At 38.6% G+C, this 20,725-nt stretch overlaps 1 protein-coding gene across 2 annotated transcripts in view; it reads left to right on the top strand.

Annotated features, from left to right (window-relative positions):
* The window catches only part of ERN1 (endoplasmic reticulum to nucleus signaling 1), a 79,465-nt gene that overhangs the window by 10,153 nt on the left and 48,587 nt on the right, over positions 1-20,725 (top strand). For both annotated transcript variants that reach the window (XM_081315826.1, XM_081315825.1), the window contains exon 2: positions 17,237-17,357. In XM_081315826.1, the coding sequence (XP_081171952.1) occupies positions 17,237-17,357 (121 nt within the window). The remainder of the gene's footprint in view (positions 1-17,236; positions 17,358-20,725) is intronic.

Here is a 20,725-nt window from a genome sequence, read left to right as displayed (position 1 = left end):
GCTGGCTGATATTTAAAGTAGTACATACTAAAATAGTTCAAGGCAGAATCTTGTTTTAATCCCCTTCCCCTCACCCTTATTTCCTCCCTTTGGATTCCTATTTCATCTTATGGAGGGGGATAAGCTCCACATAGCATCTGTCTACAGTGTGTGTTAGCTGGTGGATTGAGGCTATAAGAACAGAGGTGCACACTTTTGCACAAACACACATGTGTGGTTTACCCATCCATCCCATTATATCTACTCATGTAACACACAATCAAGGATCAATGGGATAAAATTTTTGTCTCTACATGCTAGCAGTCAGAATTACTGATTTCCTCCAGCCAGTAGCAAACTGTCTTCACTGCCAAAATTGCTTAACTTTAAGATCTGTGGCAGTGGCCAGGTTTTGAAGGTTCATTTTAAATAAGGTTGGGGACCACAGGAATATCAAGGAATGCCATTCTAAAGGACAGGCTCCATGACAGAGAAAGCCCATTTCCTGAGACCCATCAAATGATACCCCTCAATCAATGTGACCATATCAACTCTGCCAGATAGGGTGGGCAGAAGCTACTGAAAGTAAGTGCTCCCTCAAATAGCAGCTCCTAGGCCAGGTAACCAATGCCTTGAATTACACCTAGAAGACTAAGGTAAAGGGTAAAGGTTCCCCCGCACATGCGTGCTAGTCGTTTCCAACTCTAGGGGCCGGTGCTCATCTCCATTTCAAAGCCGAAGAGCCAGCGCTTGTCTGAGGACGTCTCCATGGTCATATGGCCAGCATGACTAGACACCAGCGCACGAAACGCTGTTACCTTCCCACCGTAGTGGTCCCTATTTTTCTACTTGCATTTTTACGTGCTTTCGAACTGCTAGGTTGGCAGAAGCTGGGACGAGTAACAGGCGCTCACTCTGTTACGCGGCACTCGGGATTCGACCCGCCAAACTGCCGACCTTCTGACCGACAAGCTCAGCATCCTAACCCACTGAGCCACCTACTGGTAGTCAATTTAGCTCACAAAGCAGAGATATTATATGGGCATACCACTGCACACCCATAGCTGCCCATGAAGCCACTTATGGGATCAGCTGCAGCTTCCAAATGGACTACAAGGGCAGCCCCATGTAGAGAGCGTAGTCACAATAAAATGTAAGGTGGCCAAAGGTGAGGAGGCCCATGTGCCATGTACAAAGGGTTCAAGCTTCCAATTGCTGCTTGAGCAGGAGCCACAAGTTCAAGAAATCCCCCAAATTATGTACCAGCGCTGAAGGAGGAAGGTTGACCGCACTCAGGACTAAAGAGGGAAACCACTCCAGACTTGGGTGGTCCAGACATCCACAGCCACTACATCATGTCAGGGTTGAGCCTATTCTTCCCTAGCCAGACTCACAAAAAGATTCCAAGCTCTTGAATAAGACCTTGACAACATTACATCATTGTCCCAGGGCCAAAAGGTACAAGTGGGTATCATCATCATACTGATGAAATCAGACCCCAACTGAAAGCTGACCTCATCCAGCAGCCTTGTATAGATGTTAAACAGGAAGGGTGAGAGTGTCGGTGACATCCTTGTTCATAACTCACAGAAACTGGCCTTCAGGATGCTGTTTTGTACTCCTAGTGTTTTCTGTTAGGTTGTGTTGAAAAGGACCCCTCCTCAGTGAAAATACACACACACACACACACACACACACACACACTCTGAGGAGGGGTCTTCTAGAGTTTAGAAGTGGGGTGCTCTCAATATACTGTTAACATCCAGTGCTGCTTTTTTCTTTCCTCCAATTCCCTGAGCATTACCCAAGTCTGATAATGGATGAGCGAGAACAATCTTGATACAATCATCTTTGTTGTTCCAAAGTTCCTTTTTCAAAAGGCAACTGGACCATCTTTGTCTTTGCTTGAAGACAGTTTGCTTCTCAGCCAAGAAGAATTTTCAGTCCTGAATGAAATTTATTCTCTCAGAACTGAAGAAGTTTCTTGGACGAAAAGCAAAATGTCTTCAAGCAAAAACAAAGAAAGTCCAGTTGCCTTTTGAAAAAAATCGCCTTTGGGAGAACCCATGACCTGGATGACTGAGAGTCTCCATAGACAATCATCTTCATTCTCAAAAGGAGATGGGCAGCATATAAATTTAATAAATAAAGAAACTTTAAATTAAATCTGGAGAATGTAATGATCCCATTGATAACTAGGATTAAGGAACTGAGGTTTATCCCATTTGGGACAGAAATATGTTCCATTGAATAAGCAGGTTTACTGTCTGGAAGTACTGCCCAGCTGGCAACGATGGCAAGGCATCCTTTTACACAGTTACATATAATGTATCCACTACAACCCTTCCTGAACCAATCAGATTTGGCAAAGGTTATTCACTTCTTAGTTATTTCCCATCTTGATTATGCCAGGTGCTCTATGACAATTGTCTGTAAGTTGGCAGTACTTATGACCACAGTTGAGCCTAAAATTTCTGTTGTTAAGTGAGACATTTGTTATGTGAGTTTGGGGCCATTTTATGACCTTTCATGCCTCAGTTGTTAAGTGAATTACTGCAGCTGATAAGTTAGTAACCCATTGACTTTGCTTGTCAAAAGCTGATCACATGACCTTGGGACTCAGCAACGGTCATCAATATGAATCAGTTGGCAAGCATCTGAATTTTGATCACATGAACATGGGGATGCTGCAAAGCCGTAACTGTAAAAAATGGTCCTAAGTCACTTTTTTCAGTGCCGTTGCAGCTTTGAATGGTCAGTAAATGAACTGTTGTAAATCAAGGACTACCTGTAATAAAAATGTGTGGCAGCCATGCTGCTAATAATTGCAAGATGCATAGGTCATACAATTCCTGCTATGACTGTTTGCTGCCAGTTATTTATTGGACACCATTAAAGGTGTCAACCTTTAAACCCTAAAATTCCACTTAAGACTGACTAGCATAAGGACAGCCTCTCTTATTACAAATCTATCATATTGTTAAGAGCTGCAGGAAAGCCTCCTCTGAAGATATCCAGCTACCAAAGACTTACCATCCTGGCACACACAAGTTCCTCCTGTCTTACTCCCACGCTAAAGAGCACACTCCTTTAAGTGCCTCAGGTTTAGCAGGTCTGTAAAGAACCATCTCTTTCTTTAAGCCTTCAGCCCTTAACTTGTTTTAGAATTTATTTTACCCCTAATTTTTAACTTTTTCTTATACCTTGTGTTTTTATTATTTCTAGCAAACTGGAAAGTTCCTATAGTAGATACTAAAACCTACATTATTTGAGTGGCAGATGGGATGGCTTAGAGCAGGAGTCTTGGCTCTTTTATGACTGGTGGACTTCAACTCCCAGAATTCCTCAGCCAGTGTGCCTGGCTGAGGAATTCTGGGAGTTGAAGTCCACAAGTTATAAAAGGGCCACGTTTGAAGACCCCTGGCTTAGAGAAACAGTTGCTGCAGTCTGGTTAAATTATGGTATCCCTTCAAGCATTTTGTAATACTATAGAAAAGAAATGTAACAAACTCGTTTTAATTAAAAAAAATAGCCCGTTATATTTTTATTTAACTGCCGAAGTCTGATGGGCAGAATTGATTATTGTATCATTCATTGAATTGTTAAGTTTGTTTAACTGGGCACCATGAAACTGAAAACATAGGGAAGACTTTAAAATATTCATGTTCGAGCACAGTGATTCTAACGGCACAATACCTGGGCTGAAATCCTTCTGGGTATCAGATCATAACATCATAGAATTGTAGAATGAATTCTATGCTATTTTAGAGAGTAATTCCCACTCAGGTGTACAACATTTCTACAAAAACTTCAGAGTATTTTTTTAAGACATTTGTGATCAGTATTTTTTTATGCACAACATATATACGCGTGCCATTTAGCAAAAAGCAGGTCTTGCTGTCTTCAGTGATATGATCCCCAAATAAGCATGCTTAGGATTTTAGTCTCATAGGATTATGTGTTGCCTCTGATGAGCTGTGGTAAACAACTTGTTCTGAACATACAGCTCTGTTAAACAATAAACAGGAACTACAGGAGGGCTATATATAATCAGAAACAGCTCCTTAAAGGTAATATTTTCTTGTGTTCCATAATAATTAGATAAAAGACATAAAATGTTAAAATTGCCATTCCTACCAGTATTCGCCTTTGTTATCATGCAGGGCCATCAGAAGTACTGGCTTGCTTTTGAAAGTCACTTGGGTTTTAGCGCATCTCAGTCTAAAATACTAAAATTCCAACAAGTTGGTGCTGTGACTGAATTTTAGTCTGTATGTATTAGTTATGGTTTTCATGGCCTGGCAGATCTATGATTGCGTTGCATGACTTTTGATTTTGATGGTGCTGTTTTAAAAAAGCAATCTATGTTAACAGACTTTAAGCTGTTTGGCTCTTTGAATCTTAAATTCAGGTCTTTCATAGTACATATAGAAACATATATAATATTTTATGTTACTTGCATCAAAATATAGAAATAACAAAATGTTGATATCACTGATAAGTTGACATAGGAAGAAGAAAAAAGAAATGGCACTATGAGAGTGTTGGCTGTAAGAATTGTGGCTAAACTGAACAATCTTAACTCCCACTTAAAAGTGGTCTGGAGGTTTGCAGCCTAAATCTGATACTTCTAACATAAATCACAATCTAAATATTTTGGCCTCAGATAGTTATTGTGCTAAAACATTTTTACAGGAAAGGGTATCCTAAGCAAAATAAGAAAATATATTATTTGCAGTTAAAAATAAATGAAAATAAAGGGGTCACTAATGGGTTTCCCTAAACTCATTTTCTTCCTAGGCTTTTTTGTTTTAATTTGAAGGAAATAAGAGGGTCTGTAAGTTTTGGATCATGCGTATTTGGCTATTTAGTGGCTAAGACATTCTTACAAAATTCTCATGTAGGTAACGTAATGATAATGGATGGAAACAAGTTGGCTATATTGTGAATAGCAGTTATTTATGGCTGAGAATTCCAGTCAATGTTGTGGTTAAAGGAGTCCTTAATATTGAACGCAAGAACATTTGGAAGAAGAGGCATAATGGAATAAATGAGAGATAATCACTCTATGTTGTTCTTTACTAGAAAACGATGTCAAATTTAGAATCCTATTTCTCTTTCAAATTTAATAAACAACCAGAGACTCAAACTGAAAATAAGTTGCAAATACGCAGAAATTAAATAAATGAGTCGAAGATAGTTGAAATTATTATGACTCATAGACTCAGAGATGACATATTGAAATAATTGTCATTACCTGTACACCCTGTGCCCCTCATTTCATTTTATAGACTTACAGACTTCACTTGTAATTGCTACTTGCAAGATTGTTGCACGTTTTAGATAGCTGGATGAGAAGTGGAAGAATGACGAAAATTACACGCAATGATACTGCCTGTTTAACATGGATATGAGACCCCCTTTTTGCAGTACAGGTGAAGCTTTTCAGGCCAAGATCTAGTGTTGCTTCTGTATTTATTTGTCAGGTTGGTAAGGCCCAGCTCACAACAGCCCCGGATGGCATACAAATTAAAAACAGAATCCAGAACAATCTCATTCAGATGTACAGATACCTGATTTAACCCTGTAAGAGCCAGGTCCCTGACCTGCTGTTTAAACTGAGGGTGTGTGTGTGTGTGTGTGTGTTGCAATTGCAGAGGGCAGACACTGCAACAGAAAAAATACATGCCATTTGGGTCCATCAGACGGCATTGCTTTGAAGATGGGACCTGGAGCATCCTCACTCCATTGGACATTCATCTTAATATCAGCATGCTAGACAGCAATCGAAGGATAAGCCAACTGGATGCTTTTCAGACGCATTGATTTAAAAATACTACAGTCTCTGGGCATTAGCCAGCTGGCATGGATAACATCCAAAACATCTGGAAGGCACCATGTTCCCTACTCAGTTTACATTTTGGAAATGATATGACAAACATCCTCCTTTTTCTTCTTTCACCCTTGCCCCCATTTATCTGTTTTAATCTCTTGTTTTCAAAAGTAGTCAGTAACCCTGGCATAACCTAGCTTAGTTTAGCCTGGGACACAATTTTGGAGTGAGTTCTAGTCCTACCTTGGGCACGAAAGCTGCCTGGGTGATTTGGGGCCAAACACACTCTCTCAATCCAACCCACTTCAAAAGGTTGTTATTGTGGGGAAAATAGGAGGAGGAAGAAATATTAAATATGTTCTCTACCCTGAGTTATTTATAAAAATAATAATAAAGAGTGAGATAGGATAGAATGAAATGAAATGAGAGATGTCTTTAAAAGGCCATTTAAACAAGATAAGTGAGAGGTTTTTTGTTGATGTTGTTATGCTACAATCCTGTACATCAGCCTTTCCAGGATGGTAGCCTCCAGATATGTACCTGCAATTCCCACTATAGCGCTCCATACTGGAACCCAATGCAGATTGGTTCTGAATGGACTAGTGATCAGATTGGGAATAATAATTACTTCGTAAATGTAGTGGAACCTCTGCTACGGATCACTTCTTAATGTTGAAGTGAAAGGAAATGGTTTTGCTTTATGGGTACATGTAAGAGCTCCCTGCACCTGTCAGTTGCAACCTGTGTTAAACTTTTTTTTTCCTAAAGCAGGTGTTTCCAACCTTGGCAACTTTAAGATGTGTGGACTCCACCTCCCAGAATTCCCCAGCCAGCCATGAACAAACAGCTGGAAACCACAGCTAGTTCTTGGTTCCTCTTCCGTTCCTCATATATATTATATATATTATATAATATATATATTATATATATTCTATTTTAAAGTGTACTTATTTGTATTGTTTTAACTTGCCCTGTAAACTGCCCTGAGTCCTTCGGGAATAGGGCGGTATATAAAATCAAATAAATAAATAAATAAATAAATAAATAAATAAATAAATAAATAAATAAATAAATAAATAAATAAATATAACCATCAGTCCTTTAATCCTATACAGGTTCTGCTGCACTGGGCAAGAAGGAAAACTTAGGCAACTACACAAATTGTAATGTACCACCCAAATCACAAGTTAATCACTCACAGAGGCAGGAGGAGGCTCATAGATCACATAAAGCAGAGGTCCTTAACCTTGACAACTTGGCAAGCTGGCTGAGGAATTCTGGGAGTTGAAGTCCACAAGTCTTAAAGTTGCCAAGGTTGGAGACCCCTGACATAAAGAGTCTAAGTGGGCAAAGAATACAAGGCAACCCCCGCCCCAAGGGTATGGGGTGTGTGTGTGTGAGGGGGGGGGTAATGTAAAGAAGGGAGAGGGGCTGGTGTAAAAAAATCTAGCTAGAAAGGTGGGTTTAGATTTTGGGCCCAGCCTATCTTCCTTTCCCATCTGCCAGTGGATAGAAAGATGGCCATTGGCAAAGCTGTGGCTGCACTTTAAGGCGCTTGTCTTAGGGGTGTCCTCCTTCTCCACCAGCTGCTTTTATCCCTGAGGCAAAAGGTTATTAAGTAGCGCATCCCCCTTTCTGAAGCTATTCATAGTTCTAAAGAAAAAGTTCAACATGGGTTGCAACAGACAGCTATAGCGAGCTCTTATTGTATATACCCATAAAGCAGAACCATCTCCTTTCACTTCAACATTGAGAAGTTATTTTCTCTGATATGATCCCCTTATTCAGGGGTCCTCTGAGGCAGAAACCTGGGACAACAGCAAAAAAGCTGGTGTTTGTTTGTTTGTTTTTGTGCCTGCCGTGTTCTTTTCTGACCACCGTTACCAAATTGGTAGAATGGTTTCCTGCCATTTTTAGGTGGATGGGAGGAGAAATAAATTCTAAATCAGACTCCAAATTCACCCCCTGAAAAAAAGACCCATGTGTATGATATAGCCCTATGTACTACAGCTCTTGCTCCTCCTAAAACTGTAGAAGGCAAAAAATTGACTGGCAAAAAATTGCAAATTATTTATTTATTTTATTTTATTTATTATATTTTTATACCGCCCTTCTCCCGAAGGACTCAGGGCGGTGTACAGGGCAATAAATATAAAAACAGAATACAAAAGTTAAAAAACGATTAAATATAATGCCCAAATTTAAAACAATAATTAAAAACATATTAAAACCCCAACCCTAATCCATCAAACCAGGTCAGATTGCTCAAATAAATACGTTTTTAGATCACGCCGGAAGGAGCGAAGGTCGGGGGCCATCCGGAGCTCAACCGGCAAGCGGTTCCACAGGTCTGGCGCGCCCTACTATAAGATGTAAGATCCACGGACTGCCATCACTACTACTGTTGGTTCATGCAGGGCCTTCTCCAAGGACTGGATCTGTGCATTTCTCCAAGCCTGACCTTTCAGTATCAAAGAATTGATGCTGAACAACCTGTTTTGTCTGTTAAACATTAAGCAATGTCTTTTATTAAAGATCACAGTATGCTCCCTGATATTGATGGAACGATGTGATAGACATCCGGTTTCTCTTTTCTCTTGATCCTCTAAAGCAGCGGGTCCCAACTGGGGGTGTGAGACGATATTCCAGGGGGTGCGGAAAATTGGGTTTTCAAAATGATAGTGCATATGCATAACTTATTGCCGTTACTTTGAACTTTTGTAAGGGGTGTGAGAATATATCAGAAGCGTTCTAGGGGTGCGGGGTGTAGAAAAGGTTGGGAACCGCTGCTCTAAAGGGACTGCCCTTCCCAAATGACTTAGATTAGAAGCAGCAGCTTTTCATGTCTCAGGCTGAAAGTTCATTCTTCAGCATAGGATGGGGAAATTGAGCCTTTGAATAGTCACTGAAATCATTCTAGAAACAATAATGTGTTAGGGGAGTGATGGACCAAATTTGAATACAGGTAGTCCTCAACTTACAACCGTTCGTTTAATGATCAAAAGGGACTTACGACTGTTTTTCATACTTAATGACCATTACAGCATCCTTAGGGTCATGTGATCAGAATTTGGATGCTTGGCAACTGGTTCATATGTGTGATGGTTGTATGTGTCCCGGGGTCATGTGATCACCTTTTGTGACTTTCTGACAAGTGGGGAAGCCAAATTCACTTAACAACCGTGTTACCAACTTAACATCTGCAGTGATTCACTTAACAACTATGATAAGAAATAGGGCAAAATACACTTAACTGTCTCAGCAACAGAAATTTGGGGTTCAATTGTGGTCATAAGTCAAGGACTACCTGTGCATAGCACCTGTATACACACACACACACACACACACACACACACTCTCACTCACTTACTGACATAAATATAGGTCAGTTTTGCTTAGCAACCTGTGTCTAATCTGTCATTGTAGCAGAAATCTATTGTTCTGAGCATAAATTTCTTCAGTCTAACTATGCTTTCTCTCTTATAATTCTTCATCGCATTAAACCCAACTAATCCCCTTCTTTCCACTTTTCCTTTTGAAAGCATGATGATGCCTCATGCACCTGGCATACAGTGTGTATCTGTTTGGTTTGGTCTTATGTTTCTCACATGTATGCCTATTTCTCCATATCCTCCATGTAATTTTCAAAACCAGGCATTAGAACCAAGGTTTTGCTTTGGAAGGGAAATTACCTTGTACATGGTTGAATTAAAGAATGACAAAATCTAGAAAACCATTTGTTTTATTTGTTTGTATCTGTAAAATTGAGTGAGAAGTGTGGGGGCATGGTGGTGAAGGTGTTAGGCTGGGAGTAGTGAAACCCAAGTCTCATCCTACCTTAGGCACAGAAGTCATCTGGGTGACTTTGCACCCATCACTCTCTCTCAGCCCAGATTGGGAGAAGAAGTTTTCTTCTGTTGATAGATTTTTTGTGACCAATCTAGCGGTTATATCAAAACAAATAATGCAGAACTTCTTGTATCTTTTATGATTTAATCTGAGATAGTTAAATTTTACTGAATATTTTATTTTATTACTAGTGAGGAATAACTCATTTTACTGATGAGCTAAAAGCCATATATTTCATCACACACACTTTCACTTGCAAATCCTGAAATTATATGTAGAAGATCTGGATCAAAGAGAGAAATCCAATATTCTTTTTGTTGACCAGAAAGAGAAAAATTAAAGAACTGTTTTCTCCAGTAGTGTCTGGATTTTATAAACATTAGCAATTAATGGTGAAGTACACCACAAACAAATTCACTGCTATAAATTGTGGTTATCTGTGTACCTTCAAATCAATCCTGACTCCTGGCAAGTGCCAGGAATCAATCCCTGAGGTTTTCTTGGTGAAATTTCAGGTTTGCCTTCTGCCTAGGACTGAGAGAGAGAACCTGGCCCAGGATTAACCAACTGGCTTTATGTCTAAGGCAGGACTCGAACTCGTAGCCTCCTACTTTCTAGCCTGGAATCTTAACCATTACGCCCAACTGGCTTTCGTTATAAATCGTAGATGATCATAAGTTATATGTATTAGATATATAATAAGATATTGAAAGCTGAATTAGTCCTCTAAATAAATATGTAAATTTGTTTTCTTTTTTAACACTGAAATGTTTAGATTTATCTTTTCCCAATGTTGTACAGCTGTCCTTACAATACTTCTGTGTTATGAGAAAAAATGTGTGTCTGATCAGAAAAATTATATATTTAGAGACAAAAAAATCCAATTTGATTATTGATGCCATGTGCTTATGAACGGTTTGTTAAAGAGTAGTTGAATGGTTAAAATATTACTCAACTTCAAAGGTGTTTCTTGGAAAATACAACCATATGTTCTGTTTCTGACGGTAAATATGGTCAGTTAGATCTCAGGCTGAAGTTTCTAGCCAAAGCAAATACCGCCAAGTGACATTTTCTTTTCACAAGTGAATGGACAAATGTCATGTATTTCTTCATTCATTTCCACGGGGACTACCCCTCACGGTTAGTTTATGTAATAAACTGATTAGTTCTTTCAAAATTCTAGTTGCTCAGAGGACTGAACTGTACTTCTTTAAGGTGTTAAGCTATAATGCTAAAATGAAAGATGTATACTTGTATCACAGGAAATATGGAAATCTTAGTGAACTATAGGTAGTCCTCAACTTACGACCAAAACTGAGCCCAAAATTATTTTGCTGAGAAATTGGTTAAGTGAGTTGTGCCCCATTTTACAACTTTTCTTGTTGTTAAGTGAGTCACTGCAGTTGTTAATTTAGTAACATGGTTGTTAAATGAATCTGGTTTCTCCACTGACTTTGCTTGTCAGAACGTCGCATAACGTGATCACATGTCCCCACCACACTGCAACTGTCATAAACATGAATCAGTTGCCAAGCTTCGGAATTTTGATCACGTGACCACGGGGATGTTGGAATGGTCGTAAGTGTGAAAAATGGTCATAAGTCACTTTTTCAGCACTGTTGTAACTTCATCTACAACACTAAATGAAGTGTTGTAAATCGAGGACTACCTGTATATAAAAAAGACTATTATTGAGAGTACCAACATCAAATAACTCCCCTGTTTTGAAAAGTTAACCCTGTGTATAAAGTTTAGTTTAATTTGGGAAACAAATAATTAACAGGCAAGATTTCTGATCTTTTTTCAATTCAGATTCAATCCAAAACCAGAGTAGCTTGGTTGCTCCCTTTCATGTATTACACCCCTGTGCCTCCACCATAAGAGAAGGGGCAAATGGCAAAGTTTATGTAGCAAAACACTCTTAGCAAATGTTCTGGATACGATGACAAATTCTCATGCGGTAATTAGGAAAATCACGTGATCCAGGGACACTGCAACCGTCGTAAATATGAACCACTTGCCAAGCATCTGGATTTCAATCATGTGACCACGGGGATGCTGCAATCGTCATAAGTGTGAAAAATGGTCATAAATCACTTTTTTCAGTGCTGTTGTAACTTGGAAGTCACTAAATGAACTGTTGTAAGTCAAGGACTACCTATACCTCAAATCGCAATATTCAAAGCTACAAGCTGATCAACACTGGGGCCCCTTTTTCCTAAAAAGCAAACATGATCCAGCTCTTATTGGATCATCCTTGTGCCCTCCCTTTTATTGGTTGTGGCTGTGAATTTCCTAATAACTCATCAAAAAAGAATGTGCAAATTGCACAATTCTGCAAACAGTTAAACGCTGGACTGTGTTTCTTCTCCTCTTTTTGCTTGTAGTAATATGTAAATTATTTCTATACTGATAATGGAATCAATCAAAGAACGTATTGACATTTTTTCCTGAAGAAATATTTGTCCCATTCTTACAGTGCTTAGTATAGTATCCCTTTTTAATAATCTCTATTCCTTATCCCATAGAGGAGTTTTTGTTCTGCTAATTTCATAGAATTTCAGAAGTCTTTCGCTTAGCCTATTCTGCAACATTCTTGATCTGCAGAATATTCCTATGCATTGCAAGATCTGAATGTTAGGCAAATGGTGTCACTGCTTAGAGCAGGGTTCCCGAACGCCTGGGCCACAGGCCACTACCAGGCCTTGAGCCTTTCGGAACTGGGCTGTGGAAGTGGCGAGTGAGAGTGCTCCATTTGAGTGAGCGGCGGCCATGCATGCCCACCACTCACGCAAATGTAGCTGCACATGCACATGCTTGCCCGCCTGCATGCTGAACCATTCCCTTTCCCCCCCGCCCCCGGGCCGGTCTGCAAACCCAAAAAGGTTTGGGAACTCTGGCTTAGAGCCTGAGTTTGAAGGATCACACCAATTCTGTTACTGGAAATACAACCTATGGAATCTTCTCCTGAAACTTAGTACGGTAGGTGTTTTGTTTAGGTATATGCCACTTAAAGATGATTAAGATAAAAGCAAGTTCTTTTCATCCTGCACCATATTTAACAGTTGCAGTCTTTTAAATATAATTAGTTATTAAATAGCAATTAACTGAAGGAAAATGACATTCAACTCGGTAATTATTTTTGTAACAAAGTGTATTTCACTCATTTAAGATATAATTTCTGTACTTCCATTTTATCTAGTTTTAAAAGGTGAAGCTTAATATTGCCCACCTGATTTTAAAGTCTGCTGATTGTACTTTCTACTCCTTTTGCACCCTCCAAATGGGCCTAAGACAATTCACCACAGCAAACTCGCCACGGGACAATTTCCTGTGGAACAAGAGTTATACTAATGAACTCTAATGAACTTTAATGAAGAGAAGGACTAGGGGTGACATGATAGCAGTGTTCCAATATCTCAGGGGCTGCCACAAAGAAGAGGGAGTCAAGCTATTCTCCAAAGCGCCCGAAGGCAAGACAAGAAGCAACGGATGGAAACTAATCAAGGAGAGAACCTAGAACTAAGGAGAAACTTCCTGACAGTTAGAACAATTAACCAGTGGAACAACCTGCCTCCAGAGGTGGTGAATGCTCCAACACTGGAGGTTTTTAAGAAGAGACTGGACAGCCATTTGTCTGAAATGGTATAGAGTTTCCTGCCTGAGCAGGAGGTTGGACTAGATGACCTCCAAGGTCCCTTCCAACTTTACTATTATGATTATGATTACTAATATTGAAGAAATGGTGATATATAATAATTAAAGAAATGATGCCAAAAATGACAAAAAATATAATATGTTTTAAATCATTTTAAATAATAACTTGAATTGTTGAATTGCTTCATGGCAAGTTGTCCCACAGCGAGCTGGCCATGGTGAGTTGTCCTGTGGCAAATTGGCCATGGCGAATTGTCCTATTCCGGCTCCAAATCTACTCTAAGGGATTGGACCATTGGAGTAGATTTCAGAATGCAAGATGAAGTTGCAGCTCCATCTTTGGTGTGCCACGGATTGAAAGGCTTTCATCAGCAGAAAATCATTAGATTTCGCCTATTGTGAAGAGGAAAACATAAAGACTATGCAATGTGATATTACTGTAGGACAAAACTTTATATGTGATGAAAATGAATTCATCATCTTAAATTTTATCCCTCTTTTAATGGGGCTGAGGAACACTAAACACATGATGTAAAATCCGATGTAATAAATTAGGAGATATGTAATTTACATTTGTCCCAATTAAGTTCAAACATTTATTCAAGCCCAGACTTCTTTTTTCAAGGGAGAATTAGAAGTGCCAAAAACATTGTATAATTAATCAGTGAGTCAGCCAGTCTTAAAACAGTATAAAATATAAAACATTTAAAATCATTCCCAGGAGTAGCAATTTAAGATCTCGCATAATATATTAATAATTAATTACAAGGATTACTGCATGAGATAATACGACTTTATAACACTAAGATCTAATTATAAAAATTATACTTCAGTGATAAAAAAACTATAAAATCTAAAATATAGCACTGGTACTATATGGTGCTATAAACAAACAGCATAATGAAATAAATTATAATATTATGGAGAGTGCTGTAAAATTAATACACGCATTCAGAAATATCCTGACTTAATCTTCCTCCAGGAAACTCAGCTAAATAAGTCAATATACCAGATTATAATATAATATGTATATGAGAATAATTCTTTATCACAAAAAAATGGGTAGGTTCTGATAAGTAACAGAGCCTAAGCACTCAACTAACAGGTGCAGTTGAGGAACAGTTTCCCATTTGTGGTTTTTTTTTAAAAAAAAACAACATTCGGTACATGTAAACTGCAAACGAAATATCTCTGCAAAAGAAATATTTCTGTAAGATCTTTTGGATTTCTCAATAAGGAAGTTGAAAAGGGCTCAGTTTTTTTTTCTAAGGAAGGACCTCCAAAACTATTTCTTATTTGATGAATAAATCTCTTATGGGATCATATGAATTGGATAAAACAACTCATTTGATCCTGTAGCATATTTGGTTACCATATACAAATATAGCTATGTTTGGACAGAAGGTATTTCAATTGTTAATGAAATGCTTGTTCACTTTTTCAAAATAACCAACCTGAAACCGATTGTATCTTTCTTTTTCAAACACTTTGTGTAAAATAATTCAATATGGTTAACATCTTTGTTTCCGATCAGTCAGTTTCTTGTCTTTTGGAAAACATCAGTACTATATTCAAAAATGTCATTTCAAGCCCTTAAGAGTTTCAGTAGTAACTTGTGTGTTAAATATACTTTTGAAACTTCTCAGGCAATGGCAGGTGGCTAAACAATCAAAATGCTCTTACCATTTTGTTTTTACGATAAAGAATTACAGCAAAAATACGGTCAGGGCCCTTTGAAGAGAACCCCAGTTTGCGGGCAAACCCCTGAGGGAAAATTAATTTACATGTTCCTCTATTTTATTAGTAATTTTCATTTGAGGTAATGAAGGTCCCTAAACTATCTTGGGCCATGAGGTGCCTTTTCTTTTTCTGTCCCTAGTTAATACCTCGCAGTTTCAGAGCATCTGCTTATTTCCACGAAGCCTTGTGACGGGATGTTATCTCAGAGATCCGATCTTTCTGGTTTTGGCAACATTAAGTGGTATCCCAAATCAGCCTGGGGCTAATTTGTCTTTACAGGCAGAGCTCCTTTTTTTCTTTTCTTTCTTTTTTTCTTTCTGTTTGGTAGAGCTCAAGAAGAAGAAACCTAGCAGATGTTTAAGTTTTGTTCTGAGTTAAGCCATTGTTTTAACTGACAAAATTCATTGTATTCTTTCATTTTTCTGACTCTAGCAGGATCTACTTTTTCCTGCCTGGCTCCGCTTCCCCCCACCCATACACCCCGGAAGACCACCAAGAGATTACAGGTGCTTTGCTGAGGCAGCAGCTTTATCCACAGGTTTTAATGGGAGGTTTCTTCCCTGAGCAAACTCAGAAAGGTCTTTGCTGTCTTTTCATTCATGGAAACTGAAGTTTAGAAATATCTGTCTGGCCCTCCTTCCTCCTTCCTCTGTCAACCGCCAACGAACCCAAATTCTAACCGTCCCAACATTCAGTCCTCTTTCTTCAGACTTTCTCCCTTTTCTTTCTTCAAAGGAGAAAGAATTTAACCCTTAATTATGATCAGCCACAACACCGGCTGTGCTCTATTCTTCATTACTCAATTCCCTAAGAAATACAGGTAGTCCTTGACGTACAAAAGTTTGTTTAGTGATTGTTCAAAGTTACGATGGCACTGAGAAATGTGACTTATGACCCTTTTTCACAGTTATTACCTTTGCAGCCTTCCCCATGATCAGCCTGGCAAGTGGTTCATATTTATGTCCATTGTTGTGTCCCAAGATCATGTGAGCAGCTTTTGCAACCTTCTGACGAGCAAAACTGAGGGGAAAGCCAGATTCACTTAACAACTGGGTTACTAATTTATCCACTGCAGTGATTCAGTTAACTGTGGCAAAAAAGGTGGTAAAATGGGGCAAAACTCACTTAACAACTCACTTAACAGAAACTTTGAGCTCAATTGTGGTCCGTAAGTCAAGGACTACTTATACTGCGCCAATGCATTGTTTCAGGGCTTTGCATGCCTTACTCCAGAGTTTTATGAATTAGTGGCACTCCCTTTTCTTAGTCTTATGACAAGGACTGGTAAATTGAGGCCTATCCCTACACACACACACACACACACACACACACACACACACACACACACTATATTTGGCAGTCTCTGAGGCCACCTTTTTAATAGGATTGTTCCCCAAACCAACAGCACAGTTTTCTACCATTTTGAAGTAACAAATATGTGAAAACTAAACAGTAAAACGAAGGTCAGCTTTAAAAATGTGTGCCAACTATCTCCCATAAACCTGGAGAAATGACAACCACAAGAACAATAACAACAACAGAGAAAATCCTATTCTCACCTATTTGTGTGACATGGTATTACATGATTTCCATCATCACTACAGTCCTTGCTCTCTTTCACCCATCTTTCTTTAAGGGAAATTCGGTTCTCTATTTGTTGCTGAACTACAGCTCCCAGGATCCCTTTCCATCCTCCATTATGGGGTGAGGGCTGATAGTTCAGCAGCATCTTTAAGGCCATAAGTTCCTTGTTCCTGGTGCCCACACAGCAGAAGGAAAACAGAAAAAGGCAAATCAAGTTCATGAGTACTGCTTGTTTGGCTTCTCTCTATGCAGTGGGTGGATTGTGTTCTGATCTAAATTATGCCCTGACTAGCATAGTGTGCTCTTCAGGTTAAGGATGATTATGTACCATGGCTTCTTTTCCTTCTATCTAAAAATCTAAAGTGCCCAATGTTCGATATATGGGTAGCAATAGTAGGAAAGCTAATAAAAACCACAGGATTAAACTAGTATAATCCTGCTTGGGTTGCTTGTGCTACCTAAACTATTAATTTTGCAAGGAAGAGGAACTGGTCATTGTTTGAAGGAATACACATTCTTGTCCTTCGTATCAAATCTTCACCTTGCTCAGTTAACAAAATAAATGTAAGGCTTCTGCTCTTCTTTTTTTTTCAGAGCTGTGGAAATGCCAATTCAGTGACCTTGCCAGAGACATTATTGTTCGTTTCAACTCTTGATGGGAGTTTACATGCAGTTAGCAAGAGAACAGGGTCAATTAAATGGACTTTAAAGGAAGGTGAGTATAAGAGAGGCTATATTGCCCTTCTCTAAATTAACTGTGGTAATTGCAAAGTTAACATATGTCGGAATCAGTTTTGGGTTTTTTGGGGTTTTTTTAAAATCATATTCTGAGAAGCCTACTAGTCTATGCATGGTTGCTTATTATTTGGTTTTGATTCTATGATTTCAATGAGACTTACAGTATTTCCAAGTTAGAATACACATGATTAAGAGAATAAACCTAGACATGACTATTCAAAGAAACTCCTGCTGAATTCAAGTGGCATGAGTACAGTGCTTGCCAAATCTACCAATTTCTCAGGCCTGTTTTATTTTCAGGAATCTTAGAAAACTGTTTTTTAATAGTTTCCTTCAAAGTCTAATGTCAGATTACTTAAAAAGGTGGTAGCATAATGGTTGGCTCAGCATCTAGGATAGGCAGGGAAAGACTCATGCCATCAGAAAGCTCTTAATTAAGGTGTGGCCTGATTTTGATACAAAATTTGAGCTGTTTCTAGGGTCTGGATGGACTTTTCCAAAACTTCAGAGTTTTCTTCCCCATTTGCAATGACCACATGCTATTATTCGTCCTGATAAAGTATACTATATATCCAGACTGGTTATTTCCCAGAAAACTCTTGAGAAAAATGCCATGTGACACAATACTTTTTCCCCCCAGATAGAAATAGTTTTATCTGTAATGGATAGGTAGATCTGTCCTCATAAGTAAACAGACTTTTCATTTGAATAGTTTACAAATAAAAGGACTGGTTAGAATAAGTTGTTAATGAGCTGCAAAATATGGAGAACCATATATATTTGGCCATTCCATTCTCTCTATTTATTTTTATGAATGGGAAATGTGTTTTAAGTGACAGTTAGAATGTGTAATGATCATGCAGATGTTCTAGACTATAAAAACAATTGAGCTCCTATTCAAGGGATTGTCACACAGATGAAGTTTACATTGAAGTCTACCCATGGCTGTCAGTCCATAACTGTTTGGGAATGTGAAAGGACACTTCAGTCAGCTGGATATGCGTATTGATAAATTTCATAGAAAAGAGGGGTATGCATGCGTCTGAGTGAGTGAGTGGGTGTAAGAGAGAGAAAAACATTGTTGTATTTTATTATGGTTTTAAATGAAGGACAAAAATCTAATGCTATAAATCTGACCTTCACATCTCTGTATTTCCCTAAATCTGTCCAGTGCTATTTTGCAGAGCACATGTGGATGAGGGAGACTGTGGAGATGAAGAAAACTGCTATTCAATTGTTGAGGTCTGTTAAATGAATACAATCCTAAAGTAGAAAGTAAGGATACAGTTATCCAAAAGTAGGTAATACAGGTAATCCTTGGCTTATGTAGTGAGCCCAAAATTTCTGTTGCTAAGCAAGGCAGTTGTTAAGTGAGTTTTGCCCTATTTAAGACCTTTTTGGCACAATTGTTAAGTGAATCACTGCAGTTGTTAAGTTAGTAATATGATTGTTAAATGAATCTGGCTTCACTATTAACTATGCTTATCAAGAAGTCACAAAAGGTAATCATATGATTCGAGGACATGCAACCATCGTAAATACATGTCAGTTTCCAAACATCCAAATTTTGATCACGTGACCATAGGGATGGTGCAATAGTTGTTAAGTGTGAAAAACAGCCATAAATCACTTTTTTCAGTGCCGTTGTAAGTTTGAACGGTCACTAAAGTTGAGGCCTACCTGTACTGACTTTAATGATCCTTAGTTTCAGATAAGTTAATTTGGAATTGAAGGCTACGTAAAACTGTGTATTGTAATTTGCACATTACTTCTCATATGGAAATACATTATATTTTAAGTCATTTTTTTCCAATGCAAACTCATTATGAGGCAAATGTACCACAACCAAAATTTTCTTCATTAACATTTAAGGCTTTAAAAAAAACAACACCCAAAATTGCTGAAAAACAAGCTGCCAGCTTATAAATAGGATAGGAGTATGGCTGTTCCAGATATTTTGATCCTTCCAGTTCCTTGCCATCGACCTTGTGTACCTGCTCTTAAGGCATGAGAATTAAAGTTTATAGCATTTGATACAGGCATTGTAGAAATATTTTTAGCACAATCTCAGTGTACTGCTAAAAACTATTTAATAATTTTGAGTTTCAAGCTGCTCTATTGAGTATTGATCAATGAACTAGAATACTCTTGTTTACAAAGCCAAAATAAATAATCATGCTGTCTGTCATCTCTTCTTCCAGAAGTAATTCTCCTGGAAATAGCTGGATTTATAAGATAATAGATGGAAATAGGTTAATTAGTTAGATAATATATTACTTACTGATTTGCTTGCTATACAATAAATCCAGGGCTTTTTTTTGTCATAGAATGCACTGGAACGGAGTTCCGTCATCTTTTTTCCCAATGGATTTTTCAGAGTTGCGTTCTTTTCCTATTGTTGCCCTTCCTATCCTCGTTTTGCCCCATTTTGCGAACTTTCTTCCCTCAGTTGTTTTCAGTGAATCACTGAAGTCGTTAAGTTGGTCATCCAGTTGTTAAGCGAATCTGCCTTCCCCATTGACTTTGCTTGTCAGAAGATCACAAAATGGGATCACACGACCTCGAGCTACTGCAATCATCATAAATGTGAACCAGTTGCCAAGCATCTGAATTTTTGATCACATGATCATGGGGATGCTGCAAAGGGGGTAACTCTGAAAGACGGTCACAAGTCACTTTTTTCAGTGACATTGTAGCAGTTCACTAAATAAACTGTTATAAGCCGAGGACTACCTGTACTTTCAGGCTTGCAAGATTGTGCTACTGTAACTTTGCAATAAAGGCAGGGCTAGGACTCATGGTTGGTGCTTCTTATCTGGATTACCTCTTAAGGGCTGACACCTTCCCCTTCCAGTGTAAATTTGGAGGAGGGAATCTCAGTGGGGGAAGGAAAAGTAGGGAGAGGGCTGTCTATGTAGTCCTTGCAGCAGAGAAAATGCTGCCTCTTGCTTGTTCCCCATCCAGGAGGTTGCTACTTTGGGGCTGGGAAAAAGCAGCACAGGAATGCAAGGGCCATTTCTTCCCAACCCAAAACAAGCAGTCACAGCACAGGAAATAACACATGTTACTTTTGGCCCAGCACCAACCATCAGTCTCACTGGAGAAGTGTGGTAGGATAGATGGAAACAGGGAAGCACATTGACATGCATGCTGAGGACATTGACAGGCATACAGTTTCAAAGCAAATGTATTGCAAAATGTCTTTGATTGATCAGAACAGTTCCGACTGGATAATCCAGTTTTATTTAAAATGTTTTTGCATTTGAAGTATTCTTTTAGATCCGTATCTGAACACAGCCTTCTCAGTTGAAGTATTGTAGGATACTTAATGCTTATTTGTTTGGC

The sequence above is a fragment of the Vipera berus genome (assembly GCF_964194415.1).
Source record: "Vipera berus genome assembly, chromosome: 2".
Lineage (NCBI taxonomy): Eukaryota > Metazoa > Chordata > Lepidosauria > Squamata > Viperidae > Vipera > Vipera berus.
This window is presented reverse-complemented; position numbering and strand designations above follow the sequence as displayed.